The sequence below is a fragment of the Natrix helvetica genome (genome assembly GCF_964273705.1).
Source record: "Natrix helvetica genome assembly, chromosome: 1".
Lineage (NCBI taxonomy): Eukaryota > Metazoa > Chordata > Lepidosauria > Squamata > Natricidae > Natrix > Natrix helvetica.
In genome coordinates, this window is record NC_138548.1 from 291,225,650 (window position 1) to 291,247,563 (window position 21,914).

General features: G+C 39.6%; 1 protein-coding gene across 1 annotated transcript in view; it reads right to left on the reverse strand.

Annotated features, from left to right (window-relative positions):
* Positions 1-21,914, reverse strand: part of SPINK5 (serine peptidase inhibitor Kazal type 5) — a 39,401-nt gene that overhangs the window by 5,280 nt on the left and 12,207 nt on the right. Inside the window, exons 5-10 of the mRNA XM_081939214.1 lie at positions 18,731-18,861; positions 18,580-18,640; positions 16,138-16,274; positions 15,073-15,190; positions 4,669-4,778; positions 1,555-1,639 (exon numbers count right to left, since the gene is read on the reverse strand). Of these exons, the coding sequence (XP_081795340.1) occupies positions 1,555-1,639; positions 4,669-4,778; positions 15,073-15,190; positions 16,138-16,274; positions 18,580-18,640; positions 18,731-18,861 (642 nt within the window). The remainder of the gene's footprint in view (positions 1-1,554; positions 1,640-4,668; positions 4,779-15,072; positions 15,191-16,137; positions 16,275-18,579; positions 18,641-18,730; positions 18,862-21,914) is intronic.

Here is a 21,914-nt window from a genome sequence, read left to right on the forward strand (position 1 = left end):
CAACCTTTCTGATCAACAAGCTCAGTGTTTTAGCCACTGAGCCACAGCATCCCTTTCTATTGTACTTATACATAAATATCACACCTATATATCAGGGGTGGGTTCTGGCGGGCTTTACTGCCAGTTTGCTCAATTAACATTGTTCTGCACATGCGCAGAACTCAAAAAAACAAGATGGCAATGGCGGTGACTGGGGGACTGGTTCGGGAGTGTGGCATGCCTGAGTCGCTGCCAGTTTCTGTGACCCAGGCCGCCATACCACTACCGAACCAGGCTGAATCGGTAGGAACCCACCTCTGCTGTACATCCTATCAGTTCACTGTTAGTATTTCTGATCAGTAACTTTTATGGCTTTCCTTCCCCCAGCAGTAATTCTCAGTCCAAACATTATTTGGATAATAATGCAGAATATATATATAGAAATGTTATTACTTTGCTCTGTAAATGGAATGAAGCTTGTTTATATCTTTAAAACAGCTGTTACATTAAGTGAACACAAAATTCCATCTTTTCGGGGGGAACTGTCAAAGTCTTTACTTTCTGATTCCTCAACTAGTCAGCAATATAATTGGAAGAGTTATATTCATCCACACAGTCTGTCAAATATATGTCAGCTTTGTCAATATTTATACACAAGGCTGCATTTCTATCAACTGCCAGTCTCTTAAAAATAACTGTGATTCAACTGTAAAATATATGCAAAATGTAATGTAGCTGTTTGCAAACCCAAAATGCAAATGGGGGAGAGACCATGAAACACATACAAAGTGATCAACTAAAGGGGTAACTGCTAATGTTCATAGACTTGCCTTGATTAAAATGTCTTGAATTAGCTATAAACTCAAAACTTCCACCTGTTGAGCTGACAATAGAATTGAATATTACTACCCCAGAGCATTATATATCAAGTAAGGCCACATGGATTAATAAATCAATCTACCCAACAACACATCTGCATTCTTTGTATCCATCTGATATTCTGTGAAGAGATCACCTTTGACAGAAGATCCAATAATTGAGTAGATGATAGAACTGCATTGATTCCTGCCACTAGAGGGCAACACTTCTGCCCAACAATGACAGTATCAATAAAACTGTTCTATCGTGTTTCCCCAAAAATAAGACAGGGTCTTATTTTCTTTTGACCCCTGAAATAAGCGCTTGGCCTTATTTTGGGGGACATCTTATTATTTTTGAGGTGCAGGAGGCGGCAAGCGTAGTCACCTCATGGCTGCTGCTATGTTGCAATATTTTCAGGGAGGGCTTATTTTCAGGAGAGGGCTTATTTTAGTCCATGTTCTCAAAAGCTCGATTGGGCTTATTATCCAGGAAGATCTTCTTTTCGAGGAAACAGGGTATAATGTATGGAACAGAATTGTGTGTCCATTTTTAAAGGTGTTTTGTGCTTAAGCATAAATGCTACATTTTCTGTAGCAACTCTGGAAACATGAAACACCAATCTTTGCTAATCTTATCAAAATTATATAGTCCAAACACAGGTTCTTGTCCAGTGATAAACATTTATTCCATTTTTATATTAGGAAAGACTTTTACCTTGTTGTCAATGGTAGTGCCACTTTTCTTTCTGTTTCTTAAAAGATCTTTTTGACAATTTTCACTATACGAAGAGTCTCCTGTCCTAGAAGAAATAATATATACATTTGTTTTTAAAATGACTTGGGCCTTGTGGCGAACACATTTCCAATGATGATATCACTGATGCCAAATGCTGATATGATCAAGATAGGTACAAAATTGCATCATGATCAACATAACATGTTCTCACATGACCTGAATAAATTGGCTTCAGATGCTAGAATTAGTAAGATTGCGCTGATGTAAGTAAGTTGCCCTTGCTAGACATACGAGGAAACTATTGCGTAGGCAAAAGGGGCTTTAGGATTTGTTAAAGTCCGAGATAACATTTGGTAGTGGATCAGGAAAACACCTCTCTAATGGTGAAGTATAAGAAAGAGGAGGAACTATAACACTGATGGAGAACCTTTTTTGGCTGCCATGCCAAAAGTGGGGGGAGTACAGGAGGAGGTTGTGTGCCAGTGTGCCACACCCATAATGCTATGTGTGTGACACCCCCCACACATGTATGCATGTGATCAGCAACCCTCCTGCTTTTGCCATGGTTTTTTCGCCCTCCCCAGGCTCCAGAAGGCAAAAACAGCCTCCCCTGCCTCCACCCCCCTGGACACCCTCCAGAGGCCTCAGGAGCTTCCCTAAAGTTTCCAGAGGGCGAAAAATAGACCTAGAGGGAATTCAGAAGTTCAGCAATGGTGACTTCCGGTTTGTCCGTAGGGCTGATTTTCAATCTCTGGAGCCTTCAGGAGGCTTCCCTGAAGGCTCCGGAGGGCAAAAAACAGACCTACAGACAAACCGGAAGTCACTTCCAGTTTGCTCGTAGCGGTGGTTTTTGCCCTCCGCAGCCTTCAGGGAAGCCTCCTGAAGCCTCTGGAGGTCGAAAATCGGCCCTACAGACAAACCGGAAGTCACCATTTCCAAACTTCCGGGTTCCCATTAGGTCCAGGTTTTTTTTTTTTGCTTTCTGGAGCCTTCAGGGGCCTTCAGGAAACTTCCCTGAAGGCTCCGGATAGCAAAAACCACCCCTACAAGCAAACCGGAAGTTGGTTCCTGAACTTCTGGTTTGCCCATAGGGCCAGTTTTTCGCACTCTGGAGGCTTCAGGGAAATCTCCGGAGGGCAAAAAACAGCCTCAAAAGAAGGCCGAAGTCAGCTGGCCAGTGTGCACATGTGCAGTGGCCAGCTGACAGGGCAACACCTCGCATGCCATAGGTTTGCCATCATGGAACTATAGCGTAACTAGACTTGCAAGATTATGTTTTCAGAGCCAATCCCAATAAAAATAGTAAAATAGTTTTAGCCTTCCTAAGGAATTGATTCCTTGGTCTGGTCTACCAGATGGCTTCCAAGGATTCGTAGCTTGTACTTTATAACCTGAGAAGGAAAACTGATTAATCCAAGATCACCTACAAGGGTTGGGTCTTGGAGTCCTGTACTTCATTGGTTCTACTCCTGCCCGAGAGGAGAGAACTAATCAATGGGAAAGGGTGGCACAGTATTGCAGACTAACTGCCCACAGTCTGGAATTCGATCCTGATGAGCTCAAGGTTGACTCAGCCTTCCATCCTTCCGAAGTTGTTAAAATGAGAACCCAGATTGTTGGGGTAATATGCTGACTCTGTAAACTGCTTAGAGAGGGCTGCAAAGTCTTATGGAGCTGTATATACTGTAAGTCTAAGTGCTATTGCTATCATAATCTGATCATTATCTAAAGAACATACTGCAATGTTCTTTACAAGGGGTTGAAGCCTCCCTTGGGATACAAAATGGATACAAAATGCAGTGACCTGTATGTTACCAAATTAAAGGCATGACTTTTATATAAGACCCATTTTATCATCCTTGTATTGGTGGCCAATAAATTTTCTGGTTATGATTCAAAGTGCTGGTATTGGTCCGCAGAGTGCATGGGATTGAGGTATATTCGGAACTGATTTCTCCAATAGAAATGTGGTTGTTCCATCAAGAACTTTAATGTTTAAGATGAAGAGAGACAGGTAATTGAAATGGGTGTTTTTGTTCCAGCCATCAAATTATGAACTGCCTCCTGCTGGAAATTAAGCTGTTCACCTCATTGTTGGCCTTCTGGAAGTTATATTATTTGGGGAGGGGGGGAATAACAGAAAGGAGCATTGTGCATTCAACCTTGAGCTGCATAATAAAAATGGGAAATAACAGGATTTGGCAATGGCTAAAATCAGGAAAGATGAAGAAAGAGACAGAGGGGCTAATTCTAGCTGCACAAAACCAAATATTAAGAACAAGTATATACAAAACCAGAATTAAGAAAACAGCAACAGACATCAAACACCAATTCTGCAAAGCAGCTGGAGAAACAGTAGACCACCTAGATAGATGCTACAAGAAGTTCCCATAGGCTGACTAGAAACAATGGCATGAAAAAATAGTAACAATGGTGCAATGGAGGATCTCAAGAAATATGGTTTGCCTGCAAGCAACAACTGGAAGGAACACAAAATGATAGAAAATAAGTGATAAGTGCCTTAGATGCAATCCCAAAACAAGTGGAGCACCATTTGAACACCACTGGCATTGACAAAATCGTCATTGGTCAGCTACAAAAGACAGCTTTACTTAAAACAGCTACATCTTGTGACGATGCCTTTAACACCAAGAAACATCTGTCTATCCCATTTAAAAATAAAAATGTCAAATCCAGCTTAAATACCTTGCTGATTGTGCAACCAACCATAACAGGCAAATGTTTTCTGGAGGGCCTTGAGAATAAATTGTCACCACCTGCACATACTTATATTATGATATATTTGCATTTTAACTTGAGTTTGGTTTTTTTATTGCTTCATGTTTGTATTATGTGATCTATTGCAACGATTTTGAAAACAACAATATGAGTATAAAAGCATAATAATTACATCCATAAGCAGGCTCCTAGATTGTCTTCCGAAATATTTCATTATGCCAGGCGCTTTCATGAACGATCACATAAGTCCACATTGTCAGAAGCCAGGTTGATAGGAAACTGACCATTCTTTATGTTTCCTCCTTTGCATCATAACTACTCTTACACAATTCTTTGCCTATTTAGCATACTCACCCTCCACAATTGGTAGTTGTTCTGTAATCACCATCTGCAATCTTCTCTCCTGTGCAGGAGTTATATCCCATATTCGGTTGAGTCACACCATCCCCCTGATCGCAATTTCTCTGTCAATAAAGAAGTATATTATGTGCTTGTGGACAAATGGAGGCCTTGAGAGACAAGATGTGATTATCTCTTTGAGACAGATGACCTTAGATGTATTTTGTTATTTTATTGATGGTGAAATTGCAATATTCAAAAGTTCAGAATTTTAAGCAGCAACACTTGTATCCTCCAATTATTTTATGTAAAATTCATTTCTTGGAAAGTTAGTCCTTGAAACTTTTTAAAGTTATAGAATCTATAACTTAATCTAGATTATGTGTTCTTGGCTCAGAATGTATCCATTTAATCATCCAGTCCTCAGTCTACAAGTTGCTTGAAGTCTCACATGGACTGCCAGATAGCTGGATAAGAGACCATAGGCCAGTGTTGGTGAACCTTTTTGGCACCGAGTGGTGAAACCAGAGCGTGTGAGCAGGGGGTGCACCAGAAACAAGATGAACAGCTCCCTGGCACGCATGCGCAAGAGCACCAGAAACCGGAAGACAGTTCCCCAGAGTGCATGCACAGGCCAGGAAGCTGTGCTTCCAGTTTCTGGCATGCGCATGCACGTCAATCACGGTTTCTAGTTTCTGGTGCACATGCACACATGAAGACCAGTTGGCTGGTGCATGTGCTGGAAATCAGAAGCTCAGATCCCAGTGTGCAAATGCACGTCAGGGAGTTGCTCTTTTGATTTCCAGCACTCCCACACACCTGAAGACCAGCTAGCTAGGGCGCATGTGCACGTCAGAACCTGGAAGAGCAACGGGCGACAGCTGGAGTGCCCAGAGAGGTGGCTCTGCATGCCATTTCTGGCAAGAGTGCCATAGTTTCAACATCATGGTCGTAGGCGTTTGTTCCCAGCTGGGCCATTCCCACCATAGTCATCAGCAACCATGGAAAGAGATCATGAATATGTTTGAAATGTTTTAATTTTGACCATGACTCACCAGTTTTAAATTTGTTAAAGTAATCAACTAATAGAGCAGGTAGCCAATGTATGTTGATTTTATATTTGCAAGTACCTGTTTTCCATAACCAGTATTTCTAAGTATATTCTAAATAGGGGGTAGAAACTCCTGGGTGGTACAAATATATCATATTAATGTTGCAGTTGTTACGAAATCCTTGAGAAATGTTTAGACTCTAGAGCAGGGGTGGCGAACACGCGGCTCACAAGCCGCATGCGGCTCCCGGCCAAAATAAATGAGGCTCTTTGCCTCTTATCATTATTTAGTATACTGTGGCTCGGATCGCGCACTCCCTTTCGGAAGCTGGGGAGGTCCTTTGCAGGCAGCTAGAATGGGCCGCCTGCAAAGGACTTCCCCAGACTTGCTTTGAGGAGCACAGGGCGACTGAGGCTAGTTGTGAAGCCCCAAAGCCCCCACCGCCACCGGAAGAACTGCTGCCACCTCCTCCTCATCCTCCTCTAACAGGCAGCACTGCCGGATTTGCCACTCGGCGCTGCGGCTGAGATGAAGCCGCCAAAGCTCCAGCCGGCATCTCCGCGCGTGGCAGCGGCACCTCCCCTCCGCTCGGAGCAGCTGAGCTCAGTCAGCGCTGGGTTACCCCTGCCCCCTCCTCCTCCGCCGCCGTGCTTTTGAGGAGCCATGAGGCTGTAGGAGCCAGTAGGAAGGCGGGGGGGGAGCAGGGGAAAAAAAGCCTCATGGCTCCTCAAAAGCACGGAGGAGGGGGAGGGGGCAGAGGTAACCCAGTGCTGAGCTCAGGAGCAAATCTGGTGATTCTGTTGGAGGAGGAGGAGGAGGAGGTAGCAGCAGTTATTCTGGTGGCAACTCGTAGTCATAGGCATCTTCAGCAGAAGCCCTGCCCACAATGAAGAAAGCAAAGATGGAGCAGATCCACGCAGATGACGTCGCTGCAACATGACTGGAGGAGGAATTCTGGGAGTTGAAGTCCACAAGTGTTAAAGCTGTCAGGTTTGAAGACCCCTGGGGGTTTTTTTCCCTAAAGGGTTAGGGGTGCAAGGGTCTTGTAACTTGACAGCTTTAAGAGTTGCGTGCTTCAAATGCCAGAGTTTCTGAGCCAACATTTTGGTTGCTAAGCAGGAGCGTTGTTAAGTGATACTGATATTATATAACACTTTGAATTAAGCGGGTACCTTGAAGAAACATAACTTTGAGTTTCAAATAATACTGATTTCGTTGTTGTTTTAGGTGACATCTGTGAAAAAAATTCGGGTGCTCAGGCATGAAAATGTGCCGCTCAAACACTATACTTTTCTGCTCACATCGAAAAAAAATTAGAGGGAACATTGCTTCCGGGTCTGTTTTGGCAGGTCACTGCGTGGTGTGGCTCTCTGACTCTCACAGTTTAAAATTTTGGCTCTTTTCGTCGAACTTGTTCGCCACCCCTGCTCTAGAGCAATCTACAGTCTTAGGAAAGAGCTTGGTGGAAAACAAAAACAAAGAATAAAGTCAAAAAAGGGGAAGAATAAGCAAAAAAGAAAATAAACATGGATGAGGTTCTCATCCTAATATAGTTAATGGAATGAGATGTTGAATATAAAGATCACAATCAAATCTACCAAAATTACTGAACCATATGGGTAGGAGGCCACATTCTATACTGATTGTAAATGTCGTCTGCTTTAACATTTTAATACAGGTTACCTGTCTAAATTGACAATATGATTTATATAAGGCTTATTGTGGAAGGAAAGAGCAAGGCTGCTTAAAAGACAAAGTCATCAGAAAGAAAACAATAATTTGTTGACATGCAACATTGCATCCTGAATTGAAAATTATTGCACCTATGAACTATTGAATGCCCTATGATTTAAGTATTTCAAAATACATAGGTATGACATTTGGAAAGAAGACTTATAGTACCTCTGAAAAGGCATAATAGAGTTGGAGTAGTAAAAAAAATAACAAAAATAATTTAGTAACTGATATATTAGACAAATATATCAAGTTTGGGAGTTCACTAGTTTAAAAAAAACAAGTTGAAGGAAATATAACATTCCACTATATTATGCACAATATGAAGAAATTTGTTTGTTGTTCTCTTCTGTTATGAAGGAGCTCCTGTTAGATTTGTCCACAAAAAGATCCAGCAGGAGCTCCTGCATAACAGACAAAGAAGACAAACAGAACAATGTTGTCATCCCATATCTTGCAGGAATATCTGAAAAGCTTGGGAGGATCCTCAGCCTACACAATATATGTGCACAATTTAAACCAGGAACAGATTAAGGCAGAAGCTTGTCCACCCCAAGGACCAAACACCCAAACACAAACTGAACAATGCCGTATGGCCAATGCAATGCAGTGAGACATGTGCAGACTTGTATATTGGGGAAACAAAACAACTACTTCACAAACACATGGCATGGCCCAAATAGGAGACAAACTCATCAGGACAGGATTCAGCAGTCCATCTGCATCTGAAAGACCAGAGTCACTCTTCTGAAGACAGCAAAGTTGACATTCTGGATGGGAAGCAATACACCACCACCTCTCTCCTGTTTACAGTGGAGCCCTTTCAGCATCCCAAGAAGGTTCCACACCCATTTGTACTCTGATTCAGATGATTCTGAGGATAAAGATAAACCCTCAAATGGACTCAATGACTCTCAGAGTGCTAACGACCAGGCGACTGCAAAGAATATAAACCCTTCCATTCCTCCCCAGTCAGTTAGAACTGAAGCAGCTTTTTGGAGGACAAGTGAAATGTTTTCAAAGAAAAAGCCAAGGAAATCCAGTTGCCTTTTGAAAAAAAGCACGTTTGAGATTATCTGGAGTCAAAGGAGAAAATGTGATTCAGAGTATGCCATCGCACCAACTGCTTCTTACACCAAGCACATATGTTCCTAGAACCGTTGGGTCTCTGATGGTAATCCTCCTCCACTTTTAAAGTACCTATGGTCTAATATAATTTCATCTAATGAAATTACATTATTGCAAATTCAGATCAGAGAAATAAAGCACTTTGCTACCTAGTACACATGGCATAAATCACTGAAATGACTAGCACAACAATGGTGAACATATGATGTAAGTGTTAAAGGTGATATGCCTGTCCACCAACACTGACAGTTTCTAATCTCGAAAGCACATCCTTCCTCTCATGATTTTGGGGGGACTACATGGAGTGTGCTCTTGCATGGTATTCAGAGCCTCCAAATATCTCACATAAATAGGGCAATGCTTTTGCGCAATTTTTGGAGGCTACGTAGGCGGCAGGAGAGCATTCAAGAACAAAGGGAGAATTTTTATAAAATGTTTTATAGATGGTATTTAGATCCTAAGAAATTATCATGTATGTACCCAAATGTTCAACCAAAATGCTGGAGATGCGGGTGTTTAGATGCTACTTTTTTTCATGTATGGTGGACTTGCAATAAGGCTAAAGCTTTTTGGATAAAAATATGGTGGGTTATGCAAAATGTATTTAAGAAAAGAATACAATTTACTCCGCAAATGTTTTTATTGGGTATAATTAAGGATTTTACTAAAGGGGAAACAAAATTGGTTTTGTATATGGTTACAGCAGCTAGGTTGTTGATTGCTCAACACTGGAAAAAAGATTCTTTACTGACAATCGATCAATGGATTCAGAAAGTGGCGGGGTTTGCGGAAATGGCAAAAATTTCAGCTTTCTTAAAAGGTCAGAAGCAGGAGAATTATATACAGGAATGGGTAAAATGGATTGATTATATACAGAATAAATATCAGACTAGAAAGTACTATGTAGCCTTTAGGTAAGAATGTTTAGATTGACAGATGAACAGAGTAAATAACATATGGGATGTTTGGAATTACTGGAGTGGTGCATAGCGGAAGTCAGGGGGGTGGGTTTGATTGAAAGGCGGGGGAGGGTTAGGGTGGAGGGTGGGGAAATATATATGTATAATTAATTTAGAAGATGGGATTAATGGGATATTGTTACTTTAAGAGAAATTTATGTTATGATTTATATATGTTCAATTAATTTAGAAGATGGGCTTAATGGGCTATTGTCACTATAAGAGAAATTTAAATTATGATTGTTGGGAGATGAGGGGGTACAATATTTGAATGAGAAACTTATCTTAAGACGGGGGGAGGGAAGAGGGTATAGTATTTGTATGTGATCTATATTATATGTCGGGGGGGGTAAAAAAGGGGGGGGGGAAATTTGTTGGTATAAAACTTTTTCAATAAAAATAGAAAAATAGAAAAAAAAAAGAACAAAGGCCTCAAGTCGATGTTTTTAAGAAGAGTCTAGACAGTCACTCATCTGAAATGTATAGGTTCTCCTGCTTCAGCAGGGGGCTAGATCAGAAGACCTCCAAGGTCCCTTCCAGTTCATTCTATTCTATTCTAAAGAGATCCAGAACTGCCTCAGGTAGGCCTCAGGGATCTGTCAACAGAAAGAAAACAGCTCCCTGAAGATAAGTAATGAATGGCGGATCCTGGAAAGTGGGGAGGGGTGTCACACACATGATTGGACTATACTTTAAAAAAAAAACTAAATGAATATGTAAAAAATTGTTTATCTTCATTGAGGATGAAGGGTGGGTGGGTGTTGACATGCCAGCAGAGTCAAATTAGTCATTTTCTGAAATTTTGACATGCCGACCCCAAAAGGTTCACCATTACTGAGCTACCACAACATGTAGCCGTGGGTGCCACTTTAAAGAGCTTCAAAGGGAAACGAGTCCTGTTCATGTAGTCTGTGATCAAAGTTTGTTAGTCTTCATGCCTATCTTCAGCATCAAAAGCAGCATGATTGCTAGTTGCTGAGATAGATGAGAAAGAGATTGTTGTTTAATCATTCTCTGCTCCTTGCTTTTTGTGGGTGGTTAATCCCTAAGGGAAAAATGTGCAAGAGATAAAACATGCAATTATTTTATACCACCAGAACTATCAGCAGAAACAAGAAGTGCAAGACAAAGTTAAATTTCTCTTCCTTCTTTTTAAAAGAGAGGCACAATATTTGATTGATAGTGCTGTTTGCTAGAACTCTGATCTATTAATTTTCCAATCTATAACGTTTGAAACTGAAACTGAGAATGCCGCTGATAATTCTTATATACATCTAATAAATGCACAAGAAAAATGTGTGGAGATTTAAAATACATGATGCATTTAATAATAATCATATTTCCACAACTAATCCCTTATTTGATTTTTGGCCTTCCTCTAGGAATAATGGATGAAATGCACAAATTTGCCCTTGGATATCATTTGGAAGATTTGCATTGCATTTTTACCTGAGCTTCTAATCATGATAATGTTAACTCAGTTTCCTGAGCTTGATAGGATTGTTTTATCAGCAAGTATGCATATGGATATTACCCATAAAGTTAGATTTTATCAACTGATGGATGTAACAATGGATACACATTGATCAAAGGCAGGAGAAGCATTCATTTTGCTAATTCAGGTAGTCCTTCACTTACGACCACAATTGAGCCCAAAATTTCTGTTGTTAAGTGAAACATTTATTAAGTGAATTTTGCCCCATTTTACAACCTTTCTTGCCTTGGTTGTTACGTGAGTCATTGCAATTGATAAGTTAGTAACCTGATTGCTAAGTGAATCTAGCTTCCCCATTAACTTTTTCTACAGAGGAAGTATTGAGTCTGTCCTCTGCACCTCTATAACTGTCTGGTTTGGCTCTGCAACTAAACAAGAGAGACACAGACTTCAACGGATAATTAGAACTGCAGAAAAAACAATTACTGCCAACCTGCCTTCCATCGAAGACCTGTATACAGCATGAGTCAAAAAGAGGGCTGTGAAAATAACTACAGACCCCTCATATCCTGGACATAAATTTCAACTTCTACGACACTATAGAGCACTGCACACCAGAAGAACTAGGCACAAGAACAGTTTTTCCCCCGAATGCCATCATTCTGCTAAACAACTAATTCCCACAACACTGTCTGTCATATTACTTACTAAAACTGTATTACTATTATTTTCTTCCTTCCTAGTATCTATCGCTTCCCACTTATGACTATAACCATGTTGCTTGTATCTTTAAAGCTTATATTATTTTATTTGTTTCCTAGTATAATTTGATTGTTTATTAGTAACCTATGACTATCACTAAGTGTTGTATCTTTTATTCTTGATCAATGTATTCTATTTTATTTTTCTTTATGTACACTGAGAGCTTATGCACCAAAGACAAATTCCTTGTGTGTCCAATCACACTTGACCAATAAAGAATTCTATCCTATTCTATTCTATTCTATTCTAATTTTGCTTGTCAGAAGGTTGCAAAAGAAGATCACATGACCTTGAGATACAGCAAAAGTCATAAGTATGAACCGGTGGCCAATCTTCTGAATTTTGATCATTTGATCATGGGAATGCTGCAAAGGTTGTAACTATGAAAAACAGTCATAAGTCATTTTTTTCAGTGCTGTTGTAACTTTGAACGGTCACTAAATGAACTGGTGTAAGTCTAGGACTACCTGTATAACTACCAACACTGCTCCAAAGAAAGAGTCATCGTAAATAATACATGTGTTTTAACTCTGTCATCTTCTTTCAACAATGAAGATCCTGTTCAATATACTAGCATCATCAAGTTGCTCTCAGCCTGAAGCCAAAATAGTTTGTGTCAAAACTCAGTGTAATAGGAATGACATACAAAAACAGGATGCTGGAGCTATTATTTGAGACTTCATCTCCCAACACCTCATTACACCTTGTTGCAATTTCACACCTGAGCTCTGATGAAACTTCAGGTAAATCATAGGATGCACGTGTTGCTTAGTATCAGCAACAAGGTGGTATTCAGCAGGTTCTGACCAGTTCTGGAGAACCGGTAGCAGAAATTTTGAGTAGTTCAGAGAACCGGTAGATCCCACCTCTGGCCCTGACCCCATCTATTCTCTGCCTCCTGAGTCCCAGCTGATCAGGAGGGAATGGGGATTTTGCAGTAACCTTCCCCTAGAGCGTATCCTTCCTTTGCCATGCCCACCAACCACACCCACCAAGCCACACCCACTGAACTGGTAGTAAAAAAAATTAAATCCCACCACTGATCAGCATAGCAAAAAGGAAAACTGGACAACTTCCAAGTATTAAACTTAGTAATGTAGGGATATAAATAACTAGCAACATCCAGCACAAAATTCACCAAAATCTTCTCTGGCTGCCTGCTGGTCATCTTTACATCGCAGGACCCTTTTTCTAGAAACAGAATGGAATTTGTAAACAAAATACTTCCTTTTAAAAACTACATTTACTGCAGTTATCTCAAGACGACAATGAAAGGAGTTGAAAAACCAGCTTGTAGTCTAAATACTTCAGCTCTCAGAAGCTGACTGTAAAGTTAATAGACAAAGAAACAAAAAGAAACAAAAATCTCAATTGCTGCAGCAAATCTCTAAGTCCAAAACAGACAAGAACCTTCTGCAAAAGTCTTGATCATTTGCAATAAGTCTCCAGTAAAACTATATAATTTGCATCATTACAGGATAACATCAAATGCCTTTGAAGTTACTTGCCCTCCTTTGCCTCCCCATGGGTGACCAGACTTATTTCTGTACTTTGATAAAGACATTTAAGATACTACTTTGAAGTAACAAAATTCAAATTCATTTTTAGTTTTCACACTATTGGAGCTAGGATTCCATAGAAATGGAGAGAACTTAATTCTCCCTCCCAAAGAGTTTGCTATTACCAGCTTTTCCCACTTGGTGGCTACCAGCTATGCAGCATCGTCAGAAAATTCTGGAAATTTTGATTCCAACATCTTGGGGAGCTACTCTGTTGTGGATGTTGAACATAAGAATTCATTATTTTATTCCAACATAATTAAGAACTGGAATTGAGCAACAGTCATTATGTCTGGATTTGTATGTCATTTGACTGGCTCTCTGTTCAGACAAATTATTTGGTCATAATTTTGGCACATTTACTTCTTATATTGCTGATAATTGCAAGCACTTCTGTTTAATACTAGGAAGATAAATTTGCAGTATTACTGCTACCTGTTCTCATTCAATTGGAAGAAATAGAATTTGCTATAGAATGCCTTGAAAAAGAGAATGTTGGTAAAATTCTGGTGTGAATTCTGTTCTTCTTTCACTTTTCTTTCCAATGTCTCTGATTCTCCATCTTTTAATTACATGTCAAGAGAAGCCAGACTGCCCTGCAAGACTCACACAGAAGAATAAGAAGTGTCCATTCCATAGGTGGTATTCAGCAGGTTCTGACCAATTCTGGAGAACCGGTAAATACCACCTCTGACTGGCCCCGCCCCCATCTATTCTCAGCCTCCCGAGTCCCAGCTGATTGGGAGGGAATGGTGATTTTGCAATATCCTTCCCCCAGGAGTGAGGAGGGAATGGAAATTTTACAGTATCCTTCCCCTAACATGCCCACCAAGCCATGCCCACAGAACCGGCAGTAAAAAAAATTGAATCCCACCATTGGTCCGTTCGTCCATTTCCAGATGTAACTATATATTTTTATTTTAAAATAAATAGAACTATATCTTAAGGTAAAGGTAAAGGTTCCCCTACACATGCGTGCTAGTTGTTTCTAGCTCTAGGGGGCGGTGCTGATCTCCGTTCCTCAGCCGAAGAGCCAGTGCTGTCCAGTGATGTCTCTGTGGTCATGTGCCTGGCATGACTAAACGCCGAAGGTACATGGAACGCTGTTACCTTCCCACCAAATTTTTCTACTTGCCTTTTTGTGTGCTCTTGAACTGCTAGGTTGGCAGAAGCTGGAACAAGTAACGGGAGCTCACTCCATTACATGGAGGTAGGGATTCAAACTGCTGAACTGCCAACCATCTGACGACAAGCTCAGCGCCTTAACCACTGAGCCACCATGTCCCTTACTTTATCTTACATACCATCTATTTTCTCTTGCCATATCTGAGTCTCCACCATATTATATTTATATTCCTTGAAACTGAATTCTGAATTTTCTTTGTTATGATATCTCCCAGCATATCATAATGTCACCGCCCCGAGTCTCTTTTGAGAGAGGGGCGGTCTAGAAATCCAATAAAGTTAAGTTAAGTTAAGTATATAAACTTTGGTTGGTCTTCTAAAATAATTTGAATACTACTACTTGCCCCATGATCCCAGACTACCAATCCTGCACTGCTGCAAAAGACAATTTTTGATATGATGCTTCAGTTTTCCTTTGAAAATATGGAACCTTCTTAATCAGAAAAGACTTTTGAGGCTATGATTGGTATGATGTAATATTTGAGCTGCCTCTGTCACAAATGCTATGAACAAACAAATCATTGGAAGCAAAACAAAATGAGAAAAAGAATCTGTTTTTGTGGAGGTAATGGCTAGGTAGAAGTGTGAGTAACATTTCCCCTCACCTCATTTAGGTTTCCTTGCTTATAATCCCCTTGAGTAGCTCTGTTCCCATTTGAATATGGGCTTGGTTGTGCTTTTCCACTTCCACTAAAAAGCTTGCCTTGCCTTGCTTCTTTTTTGCTAGAAGACACAGAGCATAGAAGAACAGGAATTGGTTTTCATAGTCCCAATGCTTGTTAGAACTCAAAATGTTTAGTAGAAGAGCAGGATAAAAACACACCAAAGCAATATACAAAAAATGGAAACAAAAAGAAAGACAAGACCACACCCATACCCAAAAGATGGTGTAAACAAATGCTAATGAAAACACAATTGGGACATTTGCTTGTGACTTAATTGTAGGTTATTTTTGTCAGGATTGTGGCTTGGCTTGCTGAAGCAGTTTAACAAAACAAAGAATGAGCTAAATGGAATAAATCTAGGGTTTGTTTGGTTTTTTTTAAAAAAAATCTATTGTTGAGCTCCTATCTCAGCTGAGACTGGATGACTTGAGTCAAGCCACAATATCCCAACCTATCTCAAGCATTTGTTATGTTGGATAAGAAGAGGCAGAGAAAAGTTAATGTCTTATGGAATGGGTGGAGTGCAGATTCAGTAAGGAAGGGGAAATTCACAGAGAGGATCATAGTAAGAAGTTTCTGCCAGGTTATCCAGCTTGAACAGCCCATTAAAAATCATTAATGATTTGCAAAAAATATTATTATTACTCTCCCCCAGAACACAACATATACCGATTAATAGGACTGCTTTGGAAAAGTCTTTAGGAATGTCATGGTCTGAGTTCTATTATCTGGCCAAAGTGGATCACTTCAGGCAGAGGTTTTTATAAGCAATGAATGGACATTGAAGATAATGAATTAATGACTCTTGTCACAGTCCATCCTGGGACTATATGTGCCTGGAAGGCAGCTTCTAATTATCTTTCTCTCTCTTTCTCTCTGAGTGAAAAGGCTGAAGTCTAAAGGCAATAGCATTACTAAACTGCCATTCTTCACAGACTTGATTATATCATTTTGGATGTACTCTTCTTCTATGTACAAACATCATTATTTAGTTAAAGCACTCACAATTGCTCTGCACACATGATGCACTTGTTGCTGTGAGTCTGGCCAGAAGCATCACGTACCGGATCATTCTCACGTGTGCAAGTGAGTTCTCCGCTTGGGCCGATCAGTGACCGATATTCATAGCAATTGTCAATCTTCTGGAAAGAAAGGATATAAAAACTACTATGCAAATGCATCATTGATGTGCTTTATCTTTGTATATTGTAAGGTCAACCATGTCACCAATCACTGAGAACCTTCCTTGGGGTCATTAAAAGCATCGTTTGGTATTGTCTTGATATTGCATCCAATTATCATTCTTTTGCAAGGGTATTCAAAGGGTATTCAAAGTGTGCCATTGATCCAGTTAGTAAAATTTATTTCAGCAAGCTTGAAATACAGTCCAATTTTCCCTAATCATAGCAGCAGGTAGACAATATCATGAGGATAATTCAGAGAATGTGCACCTCTGCTTCAATTGCTAATGAAAAGATAAGTGTTGCAAAATAAATGCAATAAACATGAATAAGGCCCACAATATGATCTTCATGTGCCGTGACAAATCATTATATACTTGTTGCTTTAGACAGAAGATAGAAATGAAAATATTGTGTAAATGTCATATATTTTTTCATGTTGAATTATAACAGGCATTATAAATTATCAGACAAAGATGCAGATTTTAAAAAGGGATTGGATTTATTTAACCTAAATGTCCCTGGTAAACCCACATAGTGCCTGTTATCAAGGAGAAGGGTAATTCAGTCTGCATGTAATTTAATGAATGAGATTTTTTATACCTTAAACAGGACAAGCATATTTTTTAATACAAGACATATACAGGTAGTCCTCGACTTATGAGGACTGAGCCCAAAATTTCTGTTGTTAAGTGAGTCATTTGTTAAGTGAGTTTTGCCCTATTTTATGATCTTCCTTGCCACAATTGTTAAGTGAATCAGTGCAGTTGACAAATTAGCAACCTGGTTGTTAAGTGAACCTCGCTTCCCCATTGACTTTGCTTCTCAGAAGGTTGCAAAAGGTAATCAACGCAAAAGTCATAAGTATGAACTTGTTGCCAAGCATCTGAATTTTGATCACATGATTATGGGGATGCTTCAAAGATCATAACTGGAAAAGTCATGTCACTTTTTTCAGTGCCATTGTAATTTTGAACGGTCGCTAAATGAATTGCTGTAAGTTGACAACTACCTGTACTGTATGTGTTAGTATATATGCTATATATGCCTCCTGGTTGTTAGATTAAGACAATAAAACATTGGCTTGCAAGACTAGATTAGGGATCTTTAGAGAACACATTTGGAGTAAACTGGCCTTTGATTGCACCTATTGATATTGGTCTATCGATCTATTGGTCTATTGGTCAAAATGTTCCCTGTCCCAAACTAACTGATGAGGGAATGCTAGATATAGAAGCTATCTCAGAGTAAAAAGAATTATCTTACAGACTGCCATAGAAGGTATGGAGTTCTCCTTAGAGAACTTTTAAAAAGGCTCTGGGTGAGAAATAATGAACACATGAAAATAATTGCTCCTTAAAATGGGAACAAAATATATGTTGTTTAGAAAAAGATATGGTAGTTGCAAATAATGTAATCAAAAAGAACAAGCAATTTCACATTATAATAGGCAGTGGAAATTCAGAGGCATTTTGATCAAAGGTGAAAGGAAACTTAAAGAAGGAACCTACAACACAATTAAGAATGAGAGAGATGAAATAAATTGAAGTATTTTAGAGATTGATATGGGGATGATATTGATGTCAAAGAATTTAATTAAAATGAATGCTATATATGTTAGTGTCCATGGAAAAAAATGGATGAAAAGAAGATTAGAAAAATTGTGAGAATGTTGACAAGTGGTAAAGGGTTTGCATGAAGATGATATCTCTGATTGGGAGAATGCCCTTATTTTCTCTTGTACAAAGTGAAAAGTAGCAAGAGTGAATGCAAAAAATACAGGGGAAGTTGTGTGGCAAAAGATTAATTAAAATATACAAGAGGTGACACTGGGCAAAATTTGGGAAGTGAAATGGGCCTTTGTGCAGGGCAGGAAAAGCTCAAACCAGATGTTTCCTGCACAACAACACAACGTGAACTAAGAATGGGCTGCATGGATAGAAAAGTATGGAGAAGTGTAATGATTGGTGTGGATGTAAACCAGCTTTAGTTATACTTCTTTTCATTTTCTTTTTAATGGTTTAATTTCTTTGGTTTACTATTTCTTATTTCTTTCCTGTACTCTTTTCCCCTGGAGTGGTATAGTCTAATTCATATATGGCAGTGTACTAAAAATCTTTGAATGTGTGCAGGGCACAGCAAACTCTTGATGGTGTTTAGCATGCTAGAATATGTCTGGGAGGTCTGGTGTGGTTTTTCTTCATTGTGCGCAAGAAATGCAGAATGGTAATGGTGATAGAGAAACCTGGGTAAAATGTGATCTCACCTTATTGTTTCCATATTGTGGCTGTCTCTGTTCAAGAGAATTCATCTTACCTCCATTTTTGCTGCACAAAAAAGTATAAAACATTTTTTTAACTTTTCAGCAGACAGTAATCTAATGTAGTTGAAAACCAATCACATTATCATCTACTCACAACTGCTGTAGGCACATCATGCACTGATTGTTGTGTTGTTTGCCTGAAGTATCACGAACTGGGTTAAGCTCTCTGGTGCAGAAACCCCACCCTTTAATGAAGTAAGGCCAATATTCACGGCAACTTTCATCCTACAATGGAGAAAAACAAAGCTTTCTTTTTTTCGTAGTCTCAGTTGAAGATACTGTTTATTACAAGTCACCAACTCTGTACTAAATGAGTTGCACTAAGGAACAATGCAGAATAATAATGCATGTAATTATAGTCTCTTGCAAAATGCCCCTATTGGTGGTTTTAAAATTAGGATTAAATACATACAATACTTTCCCAAACAAGTCAATAAAATTTATTGTTAAAAAAAAATCAATTTCTTTCTTTTCTCTTTCTCAAATCTGTTGTAGGTAGGTGGATAGATAGATAGATAGATAGATAGATAGATAGATAGATAGATAGATAGATAGATAGATAGATAGATGGATGGATGGATGGATGGATGGATGGATGGATGGATGGATGGATGGATAGATGATAGATAGATAGATAGATAGATAGATAGATAGATAGATAGATAGATAGATAGATAGATAGATAGATAGATGATACATATAGATATAGATCAGAGGTGGCATTCAGCTGGTTCTCTCCAGTTCGGGTGGGAGGCTCTGCCAACCTGCCCCGATGTAATGTGCGAGCATAGCACATGCGCAGAAGGCAGTGCACATGTGCAGACATGGTGCATGCGAGCAAAGCACGCATGTGCACACTCACATTTGCAAATTGGTAGGGAAGGTAAGTGAATCCCACTGCTGATATATAGATAGAGATATATAGATAGAGATAGAAATATATAGATATAGATATGCACTTTTAACACTTCATAGTCACTATTCTGATATATTTTTTTACTTTAGAAAAGCAATTTTAATGTAGAAGAAGACTAATTCCCTATCTTCCCTACTTGTGTCAGCTAGCCAGCTAGATTCATCCTTATGGCATTTTGTGTGAACAGTTGTGCCATGAAAGCTAGCTTTGTTGATCCTACAAATGAGATCAGATTAATTACAATAAATCCAAACGGTGCTGTGTAGAAACAAAGAAATTGAGAAAGAAAGGGTCATTAATGAAACAATTTGCTGTCTAAATGAGAAAAGGCAGGGCCAAGACAAACAAGAGGCAATTAGAGCTTGCTTGCACATAGTTCCACACCTTGCCCTAACTGGAGCAATCATAGCTTATTCATTACTCAATTACATATTAATGGAGTGCCAACAAACTGCTTGGAATTTTCTAAATAGACAGAGCTGCAGCTCTGCCCTGGCAAGTATACACAGTACAGTTTGTTCTCCTTCTCTCTCTCTCTCTCTCTCTCTCTCTCTCTCTCTCTCTCTCTCTCTCTCTCTCCCTCCCTCCCTCCCTCCCTCCCTCCCTCCCCCCCTGTGTGTGTGTGTGTGTATTCAGAGTCCTAAAGGCCACTGAATTCCATGAGATTGACTTCTAGTAAGTATATATCATCCAATTTCAGTTCAAGAAAAAAATCACAAGAAAAAGCAAAACAAACTCAAAGCATGCTGATTAAAGTATATAATTATAGCCTCAATGCATTTAAGCCCTAAATGACACCCCCCCCCAAAAAAAAGGATGATGGTGTATTATGATTATTTTAAAATAATTCCTTTAAGGTGAAGCTTCAGAAAGGGTAGCTCTTCCAGGAAACAAATCACTCATTAATGGACCTTTTGGCTGGGGCTGTTGAGAAGCATATCTCTTCTTTTGGTTTAATAATATATGGTAATGCCCAAAAATTCCTGATGATCTGGATCTTGTTCAGCTTTGTGTCTAACATGGATTAGGGACCAAGACAATTCTGATCAGTTATTTATGCTTGCAACTGAAAACTAGTGTTTGAACTTTTGAACATTTAATCGTACTGTTCAAAGTATACTTTCGAGAATTCTGGCAAGGATAAACTTCGGATATGCGGTTTTTAATATGTACTTTAATATGAACTGCCACAAAGGCCATGTTTCATGATGTAATACAGAGGTTTTCCATCCATCCATATGATGTTTATCTTATGCTGTGTTCCATGTCAGTACTGTCTATCTAATTCATGAAGATCTATTGTCAGTGAAGTACGAAGTATAAGGCTTATGGGCTTTTAATATTTCAACAGCTTTCGTCCTGTGCTCATGATGACTTGATGCTAAGCTAATTAAAGAAAATCTGTCTGGACCAAGGTGTTCTGGCAGTAGCCTTCAGAGGATTCAGAGGTGGTATTCAGCAGGTTCTGACCAGTTCTGGAGAAGCAGTAGCGGAAATTTTGAGTAGTTCAGAGAACTGGAAAATATAACCTCTGACTGACCCCATCCCCATCTATTCTCTGCCTCCCGAGTCCCAGCTGATCGAGAAGGAATGGGCATTTTGCAATAACCTTCCCTGGAGTGGGAAGGGAGTGGATATATTACAGTATCCTTCCCCTACCATGCCCACCAAGCCACACCCACCAAGTCATGCTACACCCACCAAGCCATGCCCACAGAACAGGTAGTAATTTTTTTTTAATCCCACCACCGCTGAGGGGATTCACTCTTTGACAGCCTTGCGATCTAGCCCAGACAAGAAGCCCAGCCAGGAGTACTAGCTCTACCTTTATTGTTAGCTTACATTAACAGAAAAGTCTGAAAGCACATCTTTCTCCCCTTGCTTTTACATCTAAGAAACTAGGGAGGGTTCCTTCTGAGATGGTTGCAAGCCTTCATTCCTTCTGCGGGACTCAGCTGCTAATTGTCCAAACTTTGTCGAGCCTGCAGCATTTCTCTCTGTTTCCCAAGGTAATTCCTACATACCCTGTTTCCCCCAAAATAAGACAGGGTCTTATTTTCTTTTGACCGCCCCCCCCCCCAATAAGCACTTGGTCTTATTTTGGGGGAGCTCTTATTATTTTTGAGGTGCAGGAAGCTGTGAGTGTGGTCACCTCATGGCTGCTTCTGTTTTGCAATATTTTAGGGGAGGGCTTATTTTTGGGGAGGGCTTATTTTAGTGCATGCACTCAAAAGTCTGATTGGACTTATTATCCAGGGAGGTCTATTTTTGGGATAACAGGTAGCATCACAGTCTGGATTGCAGGCCATTGTGTTCTCCCATTGGGGAAGTACCCTATACTATGGGAGGCACACACACTATA